At 30.8% G+C, this 19,040-nt stretch overlaps 4 protein-coding genes across 4 annotated transcripts; all 4 read left to right on the top strand.

Annotated features, from left to right (window-relative positions):
* Window positions 380-2,703, top strand: LOC109356775 (60S ribosomal protein L35a-1-like). Its single transcript, XM_019600300.1, has 5 exons — window positions 380-485; window positions 593-628; window positions 783-1,011; window positions 1,096-1,138; window positions 2,509-2,703. The coding sequence occupies exons 1-4, from the start codon at window positions 454-456 to the stop codon at window positions 1,135-1,137; spliced, it is 339 nt and encodes a 112-aa protein (XP_019455845.1). The 5' UTR covers window positions 380-453; the 3' UTR covers window position 1,138; window positions 2,509-2,703.
* On the top strand, window positions 5,409-17,201 carry LOC109356773 (class I heat shock protein-like). Its single transcript, XM_019600298.1, has 2 exons — window positions 5,409-5,436; window positions 16,568-17,201. Exon 2 carries the CDS (start codon window positions 16,568-16,570, stop codon window positions 16,997-16,999), a length of 432 nt encoding a protein of 143 aa, XP_019455843.1. The 5' UTR covers window positions 5,409-5,436; the 3' UTR covers window positions 17,000-17,201.
* Window positions 5,476-8,433, top strand: LOC109356772 (probable sugar phosphate/phosphate translocator At3g11320). The gene is made up of 4 exons (XM_019600297.1): window positions 5,476-6,025; window positions 6,803-6,906; window positions 7,004-7,232; window positions 7,874-8,433. Exons 1-4 carry the CDS (start codon window positions 5,585-5,587, stop codon window positions 8,018-8,020), a joined length of 921 nt encoding a protein of 306 aa, XP_019455842.1. The 5' UTR covers window positions 5,476-5,584; the 3' UTR covers window positions 8,021-8,433.
* LOC109356774 (18.0 kDa class I heat shock protein-like) lies at window positions 8,521-11,969 on the top strand. Its single transcript, XM_019600299.1, has 3 exons — window positions 8,521-8,527; window positions 10,061-10,070; window positions 11,411-11,969. Exon 3 carries the CDS (start codon window positions 11,429-11,431, stop codon window positions 11,855-11,857), a length of 429 nt encoding a protein of 142 aa, XP_019455844.1. The 5' UTR covers window positions 8,521-8,527; window positions 10,061-10,070; window positions 11,411-11,428; the 3' UTR covers window positions 11,858-11,969.

Here is a 19,040-nt window from a genome sequence, read left to right as displayed (position 1 = left end):
AGTTAAGAAAATGGATGATACATTATTGAGACATAATTTATTTCAGCTGTAATGATATATATTGTGTTGGAATAAAAATGATTTGGTTCATTAGAGATTACCATAAGAGGATGGTTAATAAAACTCCTTATATATTTATTTATATACTTATCTTGAACATATGTCATACAGTATTATATCCAATAATTTATATTTATATTTCAATCTTATATTACATTATCTACAAAATTTAATTTATCATTATTACCCATAATAAAATTGATTGTTTTTATTCAACAACAAAAAAACTATAACTTTTAATACTCTAATAGTTTTATTTGAGTAGCCCATATTATTGGGCCTGCAGTTTAGCCCAATGAAAAGCTAGGTTTTGTTGTGTTTATAAGAACCCCAATGCGAGAGTGATGGTGCCGTTGAAGCTGTTGACGGAGGCGTGTTTTTGCATTCATCAAAATGGTTAAAGGTAGACAAGGAGAGCGTGTCAGGTATCTCTTCTTTTTCCATTTTCACTTCATTCTACTCTGTTATTCCCATATTACCTATTTCTCATTCATCATGATTCATGTTTTTTTCATTTTTATTTGTATATCAGACTTTATGTTAGAGGAACAATCCTTGGATACAAGAGGTACATGCTTTTCATTTATTAATTTCACTTATGCTTTTCTGAATTATGTCAAACAACGTATTTATGTTTAGAACTATGATGTATATGTATTCAGGAAATGTGAATGTGAATGTGAATGTGTTTGTGCTAAGAAATTGGTAGTATTGTTGTTTAGGTCCAAGTCAAATCAATATCCAAACACTTCTCTACTCCAGATTGAGGGAGTAAACACTAAGGAAGAGGTTGCATGGTATGCTGGGAAACGATTGGCATACATTTACAAAGCCAAGGTTAAGACCAATGGAAGCCACTATCGATGCATTTGGGGAAGGGTTACCAGGTCTCATGGTAACAGTGGCATTGTTCGTGCCAAATTCAAGTCCAATTTGCCACCAAAGTCAATGGTACTTTTCATTTCATGTAAATGATGAGTTTTCGGCTAATTTTTTATGGTTTTCTAAGTATTTTGGGTGTTGATACATGTGCAGGGAGCAAGGGTTAGAGTCTTTTTGTATCCGAGCAATATATGAGGTAATTTTATAAAAAATTATCGACTTTCATCAGTGATTATCACTTGTTTGTTATATATGACGCTGTGAAAGCTGAGGTGTTCTTGTATACATGAATCAGAATGCTAGGTTTTATTCTCCACATGTTCAATCACATGCAATAGTAAATGGTGTAATTTGTGGATGTATGTGTATTCAGGCACATGCAATAAGTAAAAAGTTGTGTTATATACCATAATCTGCAAGTTTCAACCACTTTCTTGTGAATTTAGATTTAGAAAGGAAGGGAGAAGGTTAACAGCTTCCACGTTGTGTATTTTCTGCTAACCATTGTTAAAATGATAAACTAATTCCTTTCATGATAAAGGATATCGCACATAGTTCTTCTTGGGAACCTACTTTTAACATTTCTCAGGATTTTATTTGTGCTTATAGCAAGTCATAAGCCTCTCTGCTTGAGCCTTCTCCTTTATTCATGAAGATGTGCTCCAATGTTATTGGCTTACATGTTTTACCTTAAATTTTTTTCTAGAAAATGGTTACAGTTTAGATTCCAGGTATATTCATTCATCACTTTATCTGTACCTGATTATCTCATAAACCACACTTTTGTTCTAGACTTGTGTTTGAAGCCTTTTTGTAAATTTCAATTTCATTTCTGGATTATGTTTGGGGGTTTTCTTGTTTAATATTAAGTTGCTTCCGTAGATTGTTGTTTATCTCTGATGATTGCCGATTTCATTCATTTGGTGATAATAGTAACCCCTCCATCTCCATGTTGCCAGTTTTCTGCCTTGCCTGTCTTCTTGATTCAATAATGTAGAAATATTATTTGACTCCTTTCTTGAGAATGGAAATCGCACATAGTTCTTCTTGGGAACCTACTTTTACCAAATACAATTCTCAGGATTTTATTTGTGCGTATAGCAACCATAAACCTATCTGCTTTAGTCTTCTTCTTTATCCATGAAGATGTGCTCCAATGTAATTGGCTTACAATTTATTCCCTTCATCTTCTCCAAATTTTGTTGTAGTTTAGGTTCGTGGTAGTAAATTCATCAATTCTTTAGTATCTGGTTGAAGCCTTTTTGTAATGTAAATTTCATGTGCATATGATTTTGGGGTATATGTTGTTTGAATTAAATTGGTTTCATAGATGAGAAATAAAATCATATCATTCATAATTCAAATGAATGGTGAATGATATAGTAATTGTGTATAAATCTTTACGCTTAACGTACTTCTCTAATACTATGGGTAAACACCCGAGATATATGTTTGTATAGTTGTATTACAATACTAATGTATCATCACATTTATTTTATGCTGTTGATTAATTGTCCATGGAATTGCAGATGTTTATTCTTTGTATTTTTGTTTGTATCTTTGCAGATTCTCATGCTCAGACTTGCCTCTAAAGTTTATATGTTGTTAGAAGGAAATATTATTCAAGTTAAATTTTGACGTCCTTTGTAATTCTCAAGCAGAATAGTTCCGTGTTTGGGATGGTGAATGAACCGAATGTTTTATCTTCTTACTCACTGCTATGGTTATTAATGAGGATTTTAAGTATCCATTTCATACATTGTTCGTCTCCCCTTAATTACCTCACCTTAACTCTAGATTGATGTCCCCATCACTCGAAAGAAGACCATGTTTTGTTGAAAAAATATTTCAGTTTTTCATCAACTCAAAGAAGACAATGTTTATATTTTAGTTTCTTGAAATTCTAGCATTGACAAATAATTATAATACTAATAATAATAATGCATTTTTTATTGGTTTGGAACGCCAATGTACTTTTTTGTAATTTACAGATGCTATGGTGTCTGAAGGTTAAGCAATGTAAATCATGTCCAATAGATTGCTTGGAGATTAGAAAGATGTCTCTAAGAATCATAGAACTGACGTTCCTAGTTGCAGTAGAACTTGCAAAGATCCTATTATACTTTAGCCTATAAGATTCATGATTTACCAATCACAAGCCCAATATATATGGAGTGATACGAAAGCAGATGTGTACCCCTAACCACGTCGTCCTCTATTTTTTATTCTAATTAAACTTTACGTGAGCATTAAGAGCGGAGAAATCTGACATAGCTTAACAAAATTTCTGGACTAACCCACTGTGTGTAGTTGGGATGGTAGAAAGTAGAATAGAGGAAGGAAGAGGAACGAAAGATTGGGGAAAATGAAGTGTTCCCTCATTTGGATGAGTCAAGAAATGGGAAGAAAAGAAATATATACGAGTCCCTTTTTTTTTTGTTTCTTTGTATCAATGGTCAGAAAACTACAAAAGGATGATGTACACATCCGCTGTCTCATAATGTATACTAGTTTATTGAAGTCTTTTCCTGACCACTTACAACTTATGATAGATAAGATTACTTCCAAAAGCATCACCTTAGTTAAACTGTCCCTAAGAAGAAACTTAAAAAATTGTTTCTCATTTCTATAATAATGTCAAACAGCTAAAAAAATCTCTTCACTTTCTACTTTTTTTTCTAAATCATTTTTTCGTCAATTTTACTTGCAACCCAAACACTTTCTATTGAAATTAATGAAATTATATAATCCTTGTTATTCAGACTTTAATACGTAGTCTTTGGTGGTGTAGTTAGGGTAAATCGCATATGCCCTTTGGTCCTCTCCTACCATACTCAAGACTCTTCCAAACTTTGACTTTAGCCCAAACTATCAGTTTAAGCTATTTTTTAAGTACACATTGCATCGCATGTCTGGTGAGTAAGGTGCAATGCACGAGTTTAGGTGGTTCTGCATTACTTGGCCTAAGTTCCATTAAGAAAAACAAAAAGGATCTTAGCATAACCTAACAATGCTTTGACTACACAAATGTATCATTTAATGATTTGTTTAAGAGTTGAATTTTGGACAGGAATGAAGAAAAAAGGAAGACTTCAGACTTGAGAGTCATGAAATACATTTGTGAGATGACTCTCAAGGTCTTATTTTTTTCTTATTTCCTCTTTAAAATTCAACTCACAAACAAACTATAAAAGATAATAGATAATAGGGTGGCAATTGGTCAATTACCAAACACAGGAAAACATTTGCCTAAAAAATATTACAAGAAATAAAATGGTACAAGATAGAGGTCATGCCCCACAAGCGTTTTCTAATATTTTAGAAAAAAGTTGAAAACATCAACTGATTGGACCAATACAACCATACAAGAGATTATTAATGTCCATCACTTCTAAAAGGACACATTACATCCATATCACTGATCTGTCATTTTCCATTGTGTACTTTACTAATTTTAATTTCATCCGTGGAAATAACATAAGTACAAAGTCACTTAACTTAGGGTATCTCATCATAAATTCATAATATTGTTATGTCAACATCACTATTTGACATTTAATTAAACTTAACAAAAGTTATTTAATATACATAATGAAGTATGTTAATGGTATTTCTAGCGTTAATGTGATACCATTTGTAAGGACTATTAAAAGAAGCAATTTCTTATTAGAAAAATAGATCAATATTTTATAATATAACTTATTTAATTTCCCTCGGATATTTTATTTTTATTGAATTTTTAAAATTTGTCCCCACCATTAGTTTTAGAGTTCACATATAAGTGAGCTAACCCAATTAATGAATCTATTGCATTCAGTTTGTATATAATTTGATAAATTTAAAATTTCTTTTCATTTATTAAATAAGTTGAATGTAACAATAAATTTATTAAATAATGTAAACTTGTATACAAATGAATAATAAATTCATGAGTATATTTATATAGTGAAGATAATGATATCTTATCTTTTATTAATCATCTTTACAATGTACTTCTCCATTACCTTTTTAGTGATGGCATGTTAGTGTAGATGTTATTGTGGTACAAATAACTTATATTCCATTAAAATACAACCAATTAATAGAAAATTGGGTTTTTAATTAAAATATAAATATGTTTAATAACTACTTTAATATGTTATTCATTCTCATCATTTATTTATAATTATCATTCTCATTACTATAATTTTAACTTCTAATATGAAATCAAAAAGTAGGGAAGGGAATAAATTTCTAACAATAATTTGATATATTAATATAAAAATCTAACTTTATTTTGACAAGGTGGAAAAAGTGAAAACCATTGAAAAAAATGGAGGATCAGATTTACATTTTTTTAAATTGGAGGAGAAATCAAAATATAGAAATAAAATAATTAAAATACATGATGAAAATAATAATATTATTTTCCCATATTCATTTACTTTCCCCTTCCAATAACATTCCATTACACTTTAAATACTACTCCTTCCTCTTTCTCAGTTCTATTTTCCAATTTGCTACAAATTGCAGAACCCATACACTAACACCCACTTTCATTATCTATATCTTTCTCAGATCCATTAACCACAATTACAACAATACCCCTCCACCATTCCCCTTTTTTATACCCTCATAATTCCGATCTCGATCGAGAAACAAAATGAAAGGTAAGAGTCGTTTATTCACGATAGGGTTAGTTTCGGCATGGTACTCTTCAAATATTGGGGTACTTCTCTTAAACAAGTATCTTCTAAGCAATTATGGATTCAAGTACCCAATTTTTCTCACCATGTGTCACATGACCGCGTGTTCTCTTCTCAGTTACGTTGCGATTGCGTGGCTCAAAATGGTTCCATTACAAACAATTCGATCTAGGGTTCAGTTCTTTAAGATCTCAGCACTAAGCCTTGTTTTCTGTGTTTCCGTTGTTTTTGGTAACATTTCACTCCGTTATCTACCGGTATCGTTTAATCAGGCTATTGGTGCAACGACGCCGTTTTTCACTGCCGTTTTCGCTTATCTTATCACGTTTAAGAGGGAGGCTTGGCTTACTTATTTCACACTTGTTCCTGTTGTTACTGGTGTCGTTATTGCCAGCGGGGTAAATCAATTAAATTTAATTGCTCTTTTTCGATTGTGAATCTAGCTTTTGCTTTTTATTACTGTTCTGCAATTTGCTTTTGATTTCGATTTTTTCTTAATTTTTGAAAAATAGAAAATTAGGTTAAAACCCTGCAACTTGACTCATAGTTAAAGCATGACATGTCTGATATATGCGATTAAAGATTGGACTGTGTGTAATGTCATTTAAAATAAATGGAAATTGGATATATTAATGGACTTAAGTCTATTATGTAATCAGCAAAATATACTGGTATGATATTGGATTATGGATCCTGTGTGAAAGGATGCATTGTCCAATTACAAGTAGAAGCTTGTTTTATTCATGTTGTGTAGTATTCTTTGTTTTCTATAGACTTAGGTAGTGTTTTGTATACATGCTAGAATAGGACAGAACGAATCATATGACTTGTGTTTTATGTTTGAGTATTTTATAAACAGATCAAGATACATGGATTAAAAAGTGTGACATTTTGACATTTGTTCTCACCGAAGTCGGATGATTGATTTTTTTGTTGTAAATAGTTGCCCTATCTGAAAACTAGGTCTACAATGAAAATGTTGTTTGATGTATGTAGTTGACCCGAACTAGCAGTAAAAGACTTTTGTTGTTGTACTAGCTAGTGATAATGAATTTATATATTTTTAGTTTTTAAATTCTGATTTAACTAGTGATTGAACTTTCTTCCCTTATTATGTAAACCATACAAGATACTACTCTATGGCTTCTGATATGTTTAACCCCTTTTGCCTATAGAGTGAACCGAGCTTCCATTTATTTGGGTTCATAATATGTGTTGCGGCTACTGCTGCACGAGCCCTGAAATCAGTGTTGCAAGGAATTTTGCTTTCTTCTGAAGGGTATGCATGAGGAATTTTCTATTCATCTCTGAACTTTTTGTTGTTGTCAGGTTGTATATTAAATGGGTACTGAACATCCTTTCTTATTGTTTATTAGAGAGAAGCTGAATTCTATGAACCTTCTCCTTTACATGGCTCCGATGGCTGTTGTTTTCCTTCTTCCTGCTACACTTATAATGGAAGAAAATGTGGTTGGCATTACACTGGCTCTTGCCAGAGATGACATAAAGATTGTTTGGTATCTGCTATTCAATTCAACACTTGCATATTTTGTCAACCTGACCAACTTCTTGGTCACAAAACATACCAGTGCTCTTACCCTTCAGGTATGTCCAACTTATTAATATTAACTTATGTCCTGTTTTTTTTTTTAATTTTAATTTTTCTCGCGAACAACTTATGCATTTAAGATGTTCTTGTCTTGTTTTTTATTTGTTCGTTTTCTTATGTTCTCTGGTACAGTCATTTGTCTTTTGTTCTGGGATATCTTGTTTCCTAATTATTTTTTCTATTTTGGGAGTAAAATCTTCGAACTCAAGTTACCTGAGGTCATTTCAGTTTCTAGATTGCGTAGTAATATATAGTTTAGTTTCTCAAAATTCAGAGTGCATACATTTTCAAGTTTCTAATAAAGGAGAGAATTTATATTCTATGATTATAGTAGAGATTTCATAGGTAATTCAAACCTCTAGGAAAAGCACTTGAGGGGTTACCACTGAATTTCTGCTAGACAGTATTTTCAAACACTGCTAAGGCTATTGACAGCTTATAAGGATCTACATTCTCTAACTGATGAGACAGAATTGTTGTGTGAAATTCTGTCTGTAAAGTTCAATTCTGTCTGTGAACTAATGAAAATGGATTAGTTGCTAGATGTACTTTCTTTTCCTGTAGTCCAATATTTGATATTTGTTTGAGTAATTTTTGTTAATGCTATAACAACTAATCTGAGAATTGGCTCATTCAGGTGCTTGGGAATGCTAAAGGGGCTGTGGCAGTAGTAGTTTCAATACTAATATTTAGAAACCCAGTGTCCATCACTGGAATGATGGGTTATGCCCTTACAGTCCTCGGAGTTATACTTTACAGTGAAGCCAAAAAGCGAAGCAAGTGATATCGATACATCATTCTTGGGAAATTGGCAGTAAATTCCTATATTTTGCTTTCTACACTATGCGGATAACCTCAAGATTCCATGAGGCAAATTTGGTAGAATGCTTGTGATCAGAATGTGGAGGTTTATGACTCGATATACATTTTTTGGCCAAACTAGGAAAACCCCATTCAACAGGCTCCACATTGTACTAGAATTGTGCAGAAATAGATCCCCGGTAGAAAGTTCCAATAAGTGAATGATCACTCTACTATAAGCATGTTGGCATAATCCAGGATTATCTTTTAGTCATTTATTCTTTCAGAAAAAGAGTTGTAGTATTCGATCTATACTCATTTGTTGTTAAGGTTACTTACATTTGTTTATTGATGAAATTCATATTTTTGCCAAAGGTGATATTTCTGTATTACCCACACAGAAAAGTTAAGTGTTATAGTTTCTGAGAGGTTCTCTACTCAAAATAGGAAAATGTATAATCATAGTAATTATTTATTATGAAGTAACCATGTTTCCATGTTACTATATGTCATAAGGAGTAACCATGTTTCCATGTTACTATATGTCATAAGGAGTAACCATTTTTCCATGTTGAGGAGAACTATTTCAATGAATCAGGCTCTTTGAGGTAACTAACTATACTCCTTTTTCTATTTTGAACATAGTTCATAGTTGGGAAGGGAAAGTGGAAAGCTATAGCGGCTTTTTTGATACATAGTTCAAATTTCCTTCTATATAAAGGGTGGATTTCTAAATTAATACAGTGGAAACAAATGTTAAATTAATTTGATATTGTTATTATATATGAATAATTTTCTACTTTATTATATTTGGATAGTTTGTAAAATATTAAAAAAATAATTTCTTTATATAGAATATATAAAAGTATGAATAAACACTATCAAGAATAGGACTAAACAGTTAACAAATTTAGTTTATTTGCTTAAATTTAACATAAAAGTTTGATTTCATACTCATGTATAATAATAAAAAATTTGATGAGCATCTTTGACATAAAAAGAAAGATAATTAATAACCACGAAAGTATTAGAAGGGACCATGAAGCTGATAAGATATTCCAGCATTTGTCTGCATCTTATTTTCAAATAACACCCTAAATCATATATTTCACATCTATTAATACTCTGCGATTAAGCATGTTAAGTAACTTCAGAAATAGAAATCATCCCATCATGAGTAAGAACATGAACATCAAATTAAAAAAATGTAGGTTGATCTCAAAAAAATCGACTTCAATGTACTCTCTTCAAACTTATGTACAGGGCATCTGCATAGTCAACAGTAGCAAAGAGAGTACACTCGGCAGTAAAATTTGTGTTGACTAACTTAGTCCCTAATATAAGTTTACTTGCTACCTATGCATTTTTGTGGGAGTGAATATGGATTGGGGAGTAAAATGTTAAGAGACGAGAATATTAAGCTACTTGAGTGGGTACACTAGATAGGATAGAATTAGTTTAAGAAAAAATTAGAGTAGTTCCTATTGCAGAAAAAAGGTTGAATCGAGCCCAAGTGGTTTGTACAATATGTGGATGAGACCGCTAGAACCGAGAGTAGATCAAATGTAGGTTAGTCCATCTTATAGAAAGAGAGACCAAGAATAACCATAAGAGAAATGATTAAGAAAGACTTACAATGGTACTTTGTCAATGAACATAATTTATGATAGAGCATTATGATATCGTTCAATTCAAATAGTCGATTTTACCTAGTGGGATGAAGACTTAATTGTTGATTGTTATTGTACCTATCAAAAAGCCCTCTCTTTAAATATGATCTTTATATGTAACATTAATAATTTAGACAGCCCTACAAATTACGCTTAAATTAAGAGAGACATGTGCATTTCTATTTCTCAAAAGGGTATGTAATACCATGCCTTGACGACTCTAAATATGGGACGGTTGGGTTTCTGGTCACACACTATAAAAATTAAAAGTACATAATTAAAAAATAATATTATGTAATTATCACATTTTTTTAATTTTACATATATAACATTGCATTAAAATAAAATAAAAGAACATAACAATGCAAAAGTTCAACCAACATAACATTAAATATTCTTTAAGTTCAATAACAAAATAAAACTTAACACTTAATAATTAAAAATCTAAAACCATCACAATTAACATTGTATACATTAAAATCATATCTATTTTCATTAAAATTAATATTCTAAATTGGTTCGTTCAAGAATGTATCTTATTGAGACTCCCTGACTGACTTTAATTATAAAATGTTCATTATTTTATCTATTCATGTCAAATTTTATAACAAATAAATTAAAAAAAGAAAACAACTAATTTATAAATGATCAAAAATAGATAAACTAACTTCTAACTTCATTTTTTTTTGTTAGAAACTTGATATACTTGGACTCACTGGCGAGCCACATGTAGCCAAGGGTGTACACACCGTAGAAAAAAATATTTTTTTATACATTTTTCATATAACTATTATTTTTTTGCACCTCTACTCATATAAAGTTTCATTTATGACATTTCAATTTTCCTATTCTAATACATTTTGTGGACCATTTAATACAACTTACACTCGTGTCCTTGAGTCAAAGTTTATATCTCTATGCATATGCATGGTATTACGATGTTTTTTTAACCTCGGGAACAATGTGAGTGTACGATTCAGAATTCTTATTCTTATTACATGTATAAAGTTAAAGTAAAATAAAGAAAGTAATCGTAGACAAATGGATATCTCCTCCCTACTATATATCGTATTTTTAATGTCAAAAGTTAAAACACCTAAGTAAGGAATACATTCCATTCCACTTCCTTATGGTTCTAATTTTGCTTTATTCTCAATCCACCTAATTTTGCTACGTACTTTAGTGGATACCCTAAATTACAATAACACTCCTCAAACATCTTCATTCTTCCACTATGTCTATGCCATTTCAATTGAAACTAATCCCAAGAATCTTCTAAAGTAAACTCATCTATGTCATTTCACGTAATATTCATTTCCTTGCCTCAAACGTTAAGAATCAATAACATGCAACTGTTATTAACAAATAACAATATTCCTTTCTTCTTTCACTTAATGTTTCTGGCTGGACATTATTCGCCTACTATTCCTCTTACTTTCATTTTTTTAATCTAAAGTCTTCGAAAACAAATGTAAATTGTTATTATATCACAATAAAGAACTCTAGAATCAATAAAAAGAAGCAGCATCTTTCACCGTGGTTTTCTTAGAAATCCATTCGCGGCAAATTGATTATACAGCACAACTAGTTTTCATGTAATGACCAAAATATCCTCCTCCTCCTCCACTAATATATCTATATATATTTACCTTCACATCATCTTCATTCTCACATCACTCACAGTTTGATAAAAAAATATATATAACCAACCAAAAACAACAATGTCTCTAATTCCAAGCTTCTTTGGCACCGGTAGAAGTACAAACTTCTCTGACCCATTCTCCCATGGCTGCACCAAAGAGACTACTACGGCCATTCCCTACAGCCACAAGGATTGGAAGGAGAGTCCACAAGAACATGTGATGAAGGTTGATCTGCCAGGGCTGAAGAAAGAGGAGGTGAAGGTGGAGATAGATGGAAGGGTGCTTCAGATAAGTGTTGAGCATAGCAGAGAAGAGGAGGAGAGGAACCACTCAAAGCACCACCGCATGGAGCGTAGTAGCAGTGGCCGCCGCTTCCTCCGCCGTTATAGAGTGCCGGAGAATGCAAATGTAGATCAGGTGAAGGCCTTAATGGAGAATGGAGTTCTCACTGTAACTTTTCCAAAGGAGGAGATCAAGAAGCCTGTTCTTATTACAGGTTGGACGTAAAAAACAAGTATAAGATTATAAGTACTCGAGTTTGTGATATGGTCTTAAGGTTGTTTTGTTTTGTGATATATTGATTTTCGTGTGTAATGTGTGTGCAAAGAACTTTTGAATATATATATATATGAATGTTTTATGTTTTTTTCTACGTCAAATCAAACATCATGTATGGCTACTGCATGCAATTGTTGAAATTGCATATTACTTCTTATATGTGAACATGTCTCCTAAAAATTAGGGCATGTTTGTTATTGTTCCTAATCTGTAAGAAATATAATCTTAGATAATAATTGAAATCACACCATTCAATCCAAAATTATATTATCAACTCTTAAAAGTTCAGTTTGCTCCCATATCTAAAGGATATGCTACTAGCCGGCTAGGCAAATGGATTATACACAATATCTGCAATTCATGTGAGATTGAAAATTGCTCTTAATATTATTGGGGATAATTGAACAAATACCAAACTATGAGTGAAATTTTTGTCAAACACCACCATAAGATGAAGTGCATGAGAAGAACAAATGGATGATGGATTCTTCAATCACTCCACAAAAAAGTATACCATAGTGAAACTTGAGCTCCTAGGACTCATATCTAGCTAGATTTAATCTTATTGGAATACCATCTAAGGTTACTCTCCATACTAAACATCTTATCTTTATTGGAACATTACATGTCCACAATCTTCTACATATATCATTATCATAATTGTTATTCTCATTTTGAAGAACCTGATAAGCATTATGGACCTAGTTGTGACCTCCCTTATCATGAACCTAAAGCCATACATCCCTCTGGTCTTTTACAAGTCATGCATCTTTAAGAATCTTTAGACGGTCTTCGACTTCTTGTTCCCAAAGGATCAACCTCCTTCGCCATTTTGAGGTTCCAACTTCAAGCCTCATTTCTCCATTCTTACAATGAGCTAATAGTTGTATTTTTGTCCAAAGCCATCTGAAATAATCTTAGAATAATACTAGACAGTCTATGTGTCATAGAATAATAGATTTTTAATCTTCAAAAAAATATTTTAAAATAATAAAACTTGGAATATTTTTATCTTTGTGATCAATTTATATCAAAAGCTTTAAATTTCATATATTTTGTAGACAAATATTAACATGTAGTATCGGATGAAATTTGAACTCTTAATCTCTTTAATTCCTAATTATCTCACTACAAACATAATGTTGAAGACTTTAATTGTGATATACTTTTCAAATTTAAAAAATACACAATAAAATTATTGTTGATTATTCAAATATCCTGCATATCAAAAGCTGTCTTATCAAACGTTAATAAAATAAAATTGAATAGAAGGTCAAAAGATGCACTCCCCACCTCCATATTTTTAAGGCAATTATAGTTAATTCACATACTTTAACGAAAATAAACCAAATTGGTGGTAACTCTTAAAAAAATTCAAATAAAAAAATATATAAACATTTCAAAATTACCTTCGCATTCATTATTATGGCCTTATGGGAATTGAAAGGTTTATTTGGATACGCATGGAAAAATAACTATAGAATGTATTTATGTATGGATATATTGATATATTATTTTAATTTTACATAGATATTAACTCTATTTAGGGACAAAACAATTGTCTGAGTATAGCTATAAATAGGAATAAGATAAGTGATAAATAATGATATAGTTAAAAAATGAATGATTGAGTTTTAGATATGTAAAACATAAAAGATTTGGGAAAATGAAAATGCTAGACATGACATCCTAATACGCGAAACGTAAGGACTAATTTTGATTTGAGATTAGGTGTACTAGTATTCTCCTATTTTTCTTACCAAATTTTTGGATCCATTTTTGACAATTAAGTAGTGACTAACACCCCAAAGAATAAACCTTTTCAAAGAATATTAATTAATGGTCGTGAATGATCTAGTATGACTCATCTCCATTGATGGAGATACAAGTTATATTTTGTAGTGTATTTTTAAGGTCAAAATTGTAATTCCAATAAAAAGTAAAGGTTATAAATGTTATTATCTTTTGAGTTTTTAATGTATTTTTCTACTACTTGCCTCTCCATTAATGGAGAGGAGTCTAACTCATTTTTTTAAGGCAAAACCATTAATGTTAAAATGATTAAGAAATTGAATCCGAATTTAAGTTGATTTTGATAGCCATAATTAAGAAATGAGATATTCATCCAAGGTTAATAATCCATTTGGCATGCACAACACATATAGAACAAAGTAAATTAAAAAATCCTAGCAGAAATGAATAACAACGATTATAGACATAGACTTCTTTCCACACTACGACCTTAATTTTACACTTTAAAAAATTCACATACCATAGGACATAGTAACTCCCTCTTTTTATCCCTTGTTAGAGTATTACCCAACCTACTATGATTGCTATGGGTGCATGAAAATCTTTAAAAATAGCAACCGAATCAGCATCACAATTTTTCTTCATCTCATTGCGACTTTTTACCACCTTCCACTACTTCCTTGTGACGTTGTCATAGTACTCACTTTATTCCCATCTTTCTTATCACTCGTATCTAGTTTAGTGGATGCTCCTACAATTTTTAGATGTAATTATCTTCTCCATCAACATGCACAAAGTCTATCATCATAATCGTATATACTAACTACTTTCCAATAAAAAAATGTGGCTATTTAAATTAAAAGTGACAAGCACACAGGAAACAATGTCATTTTCTATACCACTTCAAAAGTTGAAAGTTGAAACCACTCCGTGCAGAATCCTTTAAATTTGTCTATCCTTTCCCGTATTTAACAACTGTATATTTGTTGCTTAATATTCATCTAAGAATTTGTTCCAAAAGTTGTTCACGAAAGAATTGCTATGTAGTGAATATTTTAAAATAACGTACATTATCTAAAAGCCCACTAGTTTTTAACCAATGTACGGTTTTTAAATTTTATTTTATTTATATGATTTAAAAATCATTTTCATATTTATGTGTATTTTCATGTACATAAGATAATATGATAAAGATTTATTATCCTAAATTATGTCTCAAACTATATATTAATAATAATGAAGAAAAACAGAAAAATTAATAAATATTTATTTTTCTTAATTAACATTGCATAATTTCATTATTGTATGATATGATTTTTGGACATGTTTTAGGAAAGTGATTGTTGTTCCCATAATTTCACACAATAAAAGGGTAGGGTTTTATGTTTAAAAAATACTAAAAAATCAAGTCCACAATTTTGTTCTCTTTTAGACAGTGTTGTGAAACCCGAGCCGGACGTCAAACCGGCAGAGGTCCCATATTAGGTTTAACCGGTTTAAACGGTTAAACCGTCCGGTCTGACCGGGTGATTTCGTACCTAATTAATAACTTTTATTTATAAATATATAGTTATATATAAATGTAAAACTATATATAATTAATAATTATGTATAATTATATTGAAATAGTACCTCTTTATCTTTTTTTGGACCGTAGTAAAATAAAATATTAGAACATTGTCCCATTTTTTTTATTTTTAAGTGAGCCGTCCGGTTTACTTCCCGGGTTAATCCGGTTTAACCGGGTTAAACATCGTCGGACCGGATTTTTTCCGGTTCAAAGCGGTTCAACTCTCATTCGGTTAAGACGGAAAACCAGAGCCGTTTTCAAGTCCGATCAGCGGTCCGACCGGTCTAACCGTCCGATCCGGTCCAGTTCCAACAACAGCTTTTAGATCCTAGATGTGTGGCATTGCATGCTAATATTGGCATGGCTTCTGTTAGGTCACATCATTATTTTCCATCCACAACTAACGTGTAACATGGGCTAAAGTAAGCAAAATCAAGAGGACAAAGTCATATTTAAGCCTACTAATATTTATAGTATTTTATTGATTTTAAATTTAATTATCTAGTAGGATTGACATATTTATTTACTGATTCCTCCTTACTTTACTTAAGTCATTGCTTTTGATATAGTTTTTTAATAAATAAATTATATTATTAATTTCATTTTTTATTCAAAATGTGGCTCCCCAACTAAATGATTGTATACTATCTGGCAATTATTTTCTTGTATTATATTACTTTCCGTTTTCAACGCATTAAATAATACAAAATTTAATTTTTTGAGATGATAACCCCTAACTATTATGGTTAAGTACACGTAGCATATGAGAACCTTTTCTGGTGTGGCCAGGAGCTCTCTCTTCTGAAGAAATATGTGGTTAAATATAACTTTCAAGATTCATTTTCGTTGAAACATTCATGCTCTCTTTTATATATTTATTAATATAAATAAATATGAGGTTCATTATGAATGTAATTAAGATATGTATCCCACAAATTCTTCATAGACAAGAAATACAACTAATTTTATACATTAATATTAAATGATTTTTATATATTGTAATTATATTGTTTACCATTCATATTGAAATATTACTAATTTTTTTAAAAATATTTCAAATAAATAGTATATAATATAGTGATTGTATAAATTTTTACATTATATATTTTATTACACTCTTTTAATATTTTGTGATAAATGAAGTAATTATGAAATGGCATTATGATAGTGTGAGTATCTTTGTTGGTATAATGTCCAAAACATCCTCCTCCACTAGTATATATTCAATACATGATATGCCTCGGTAAAACATCAACCTAAGCCAACAAACAACGTTTTCAGCATCATCCACAATTCATAGTTTTTCTGATATTTTTCCAAAGCCAAGAAAAATACACATGTCAATGATTCCATGCATCTTCGGCACAGGTCGAAGCATCAACTTCTTACGAAACCCATTCGCCACAACCAGCACCACCAACGACACTTCAACCATTATCAACGCCCACATCAACTGGAAGGAAACTTCAGAAGCACACATATTCATGGTTGATCTTCCTGGTCTGAAGAATGGAGACGTGAAGGTTGATATGCTAGCCGGAAAGGTGCTTCAAATCAGTGGCGACTGGAGCAAGGAGAAGAAAGAGAATAACGACACCGTGCGCCGCCTTGAGCGTAGCGGTGGGAACTTTGTCCGGCGGTTCAGGTTGCCGGAAAATGCTAAGGTGGAGAAGGTGAAGGCATGCATGGAGAATGGGGTACTCACTATAACTGTTCCAAAGGAAGAAGTTAAGAAGCCATATCTGAAGCTCGTTCAGATCAAAGGCTAGAGGATCATGCAGATATTGATGTCTCTCAACTAAATAAAATATGTTAAAATTTAAGTACGATTTGGGTGAGACTGAGAGATATGGGTTTAACTTTTTTACTACAAAGTAGATGTGAATCATGTGATATTGTTGGAGTCTTGTTAAGTTGTGAGATGTTGATTATTATGTTCATATGTAGTAATATGCTAAGAACTTCTGTGAATAAATTACCCATTTCCCACAAATGTTATAGGATTTCATAGTTATTTATATATTTTGATGACTATATTTGTGATTATAACTCATTTATATATTTTTTAACTTCTACTAAACATTCGCTATATTCATCTAAGCTCATAAAAAAATTAGCTATATCATTAATTAGAAAACAAAACAATTCAAATCAAAGTAAGGAGGTAACAAACATGATAAAATTACTCCATTATTTCTACATCAAAAAATTTGATAGAATATTTCATATTGTACACATTTGTTTGTATCTCATTTTTTTGTAAAACATTTGTCTAAAAATATGGAAACAAATTTACATACGTTATATATTAATAGAGACATTGATGTGAGTAAAATATTTTTATAGGTAAGTAGCGTAAGATATTCGATTCCGTTGTTTTGGGTGGAAAAGGGAGAATTTGTCTAGTTGGATTGCATAGTACACCAAAAATTGTTATAAAAAATATTTAGCTGTCGTTATTACCTATTTTTCTGGTCTTTCGTTTTCTCTAAAGAAACAATGATTTTGTGATGTTTCTTGAAACAGGTGACGTGCAACCATTTTCCTAGATTATTTGTGTTATCAACTTTATTTGGCCACTTCTGAGTGATCACATCCACAAACATGAATTTGTTATTATTCTTAGTAAGATATAGAATCTTAAAAATAATAATTTACGCAATCCCTTATTATACATTGAAAACTATTTTAAATTATCTACTTGGGTTGGATATCTGGTGGGGATTCATTTCAAAATAATTTATTTGTAGTTTAAATTAAAACTATTCATATATATTACCTATTATTATCTTTTACTATAATTAATCATTTAACGTTTTTTATTTATTTAAACATTTTAATATATGTATCTACGTTGTCTTCAATTCTGCTGCACATTGACAACGTGTTCTTGATCCTTTCTAACGCTTATTTGGTGTAAGTGATAGTTAATTTGTTAGAAAGTTATTTTAAAATTTGTAACTGCTTAGTTCAATGAGTTTAATATATGATAGTGTAAGAGTTCCTTTATTAACTTTTAATTTTATATGACTCTTGATTTCTTTCAATATGGTGGTGGGTAATGGTATTCTCCAGGCTGTATATAGAGTGAAGAACATCTATTTGACGTAACTTCTAGTAATTAATAAAATTTAACTTTTGCCAATAAATAGTTCCCATCAGAAAGAGTTTACTAATGATAATCATAAATTATAATGTACATATAATTTTTCTCTTTGAGGTACATCATCAAAGATTATATTGCTGAAATTTGTTAGAGGGATACGTTGAATCCTGAGAAATGGAAGTAGTACGTAAATAGATTCTTAAGCATGGTATTCTATGATGTGCCTTGGATCATTTACAATGTGTTAATATTATTAGGTGCAATTTCTCCAAACTTATTTTTATTGGTCTCCATTCTCTATTTTATTTCTTTATACTTATCTTATTATACAACAATTATATCCAGCAATATCTGCATAAAAATAGTTATATTTCAAACTTCAATCCAACGCACATATTATCAATACATATATCCTTTTTTCTTAAGTATATACCTACACAAAAAAGAACAAAATCCTTTTAGATATTATGACCAAATAAACATGGTATTCCATCATAGGGTGAGCATGCCCATTGCTAGGCATTTACCTAATATAATTTGATAATGATGAGACATAAATAGAGTCACGTCTCATCAGATTTAACATACATGTTCAAGAATTAGATCCAACTAATATTTAGAACTAATTCTCAACCTACTGATACAGTCCATAAATTTTACATTCTTTACAAAATAATCTTAACAACATATGCAAATAATATATA

This window comes from Lupinus angustifolius, chromosome LG09 (assembly GCF_001865875.1).
Source record: "Lupinus angustifolius cultivar Tanjil chromosome LG09, LupAngTanjil_v1.0, whole genome shotgun sequence".
Taxonomy (NCBI): Eukaryota; Viridiplantae; Streptophyta; class Magnoliopsida; order Fabales; family Fabaceae; genus Lupinus; species Lupinus angustifolius.
Note: the sequence above shows the minus strand (reverse complement) of the source record. Positions and strands in the feature narration are given on the sequence as shown.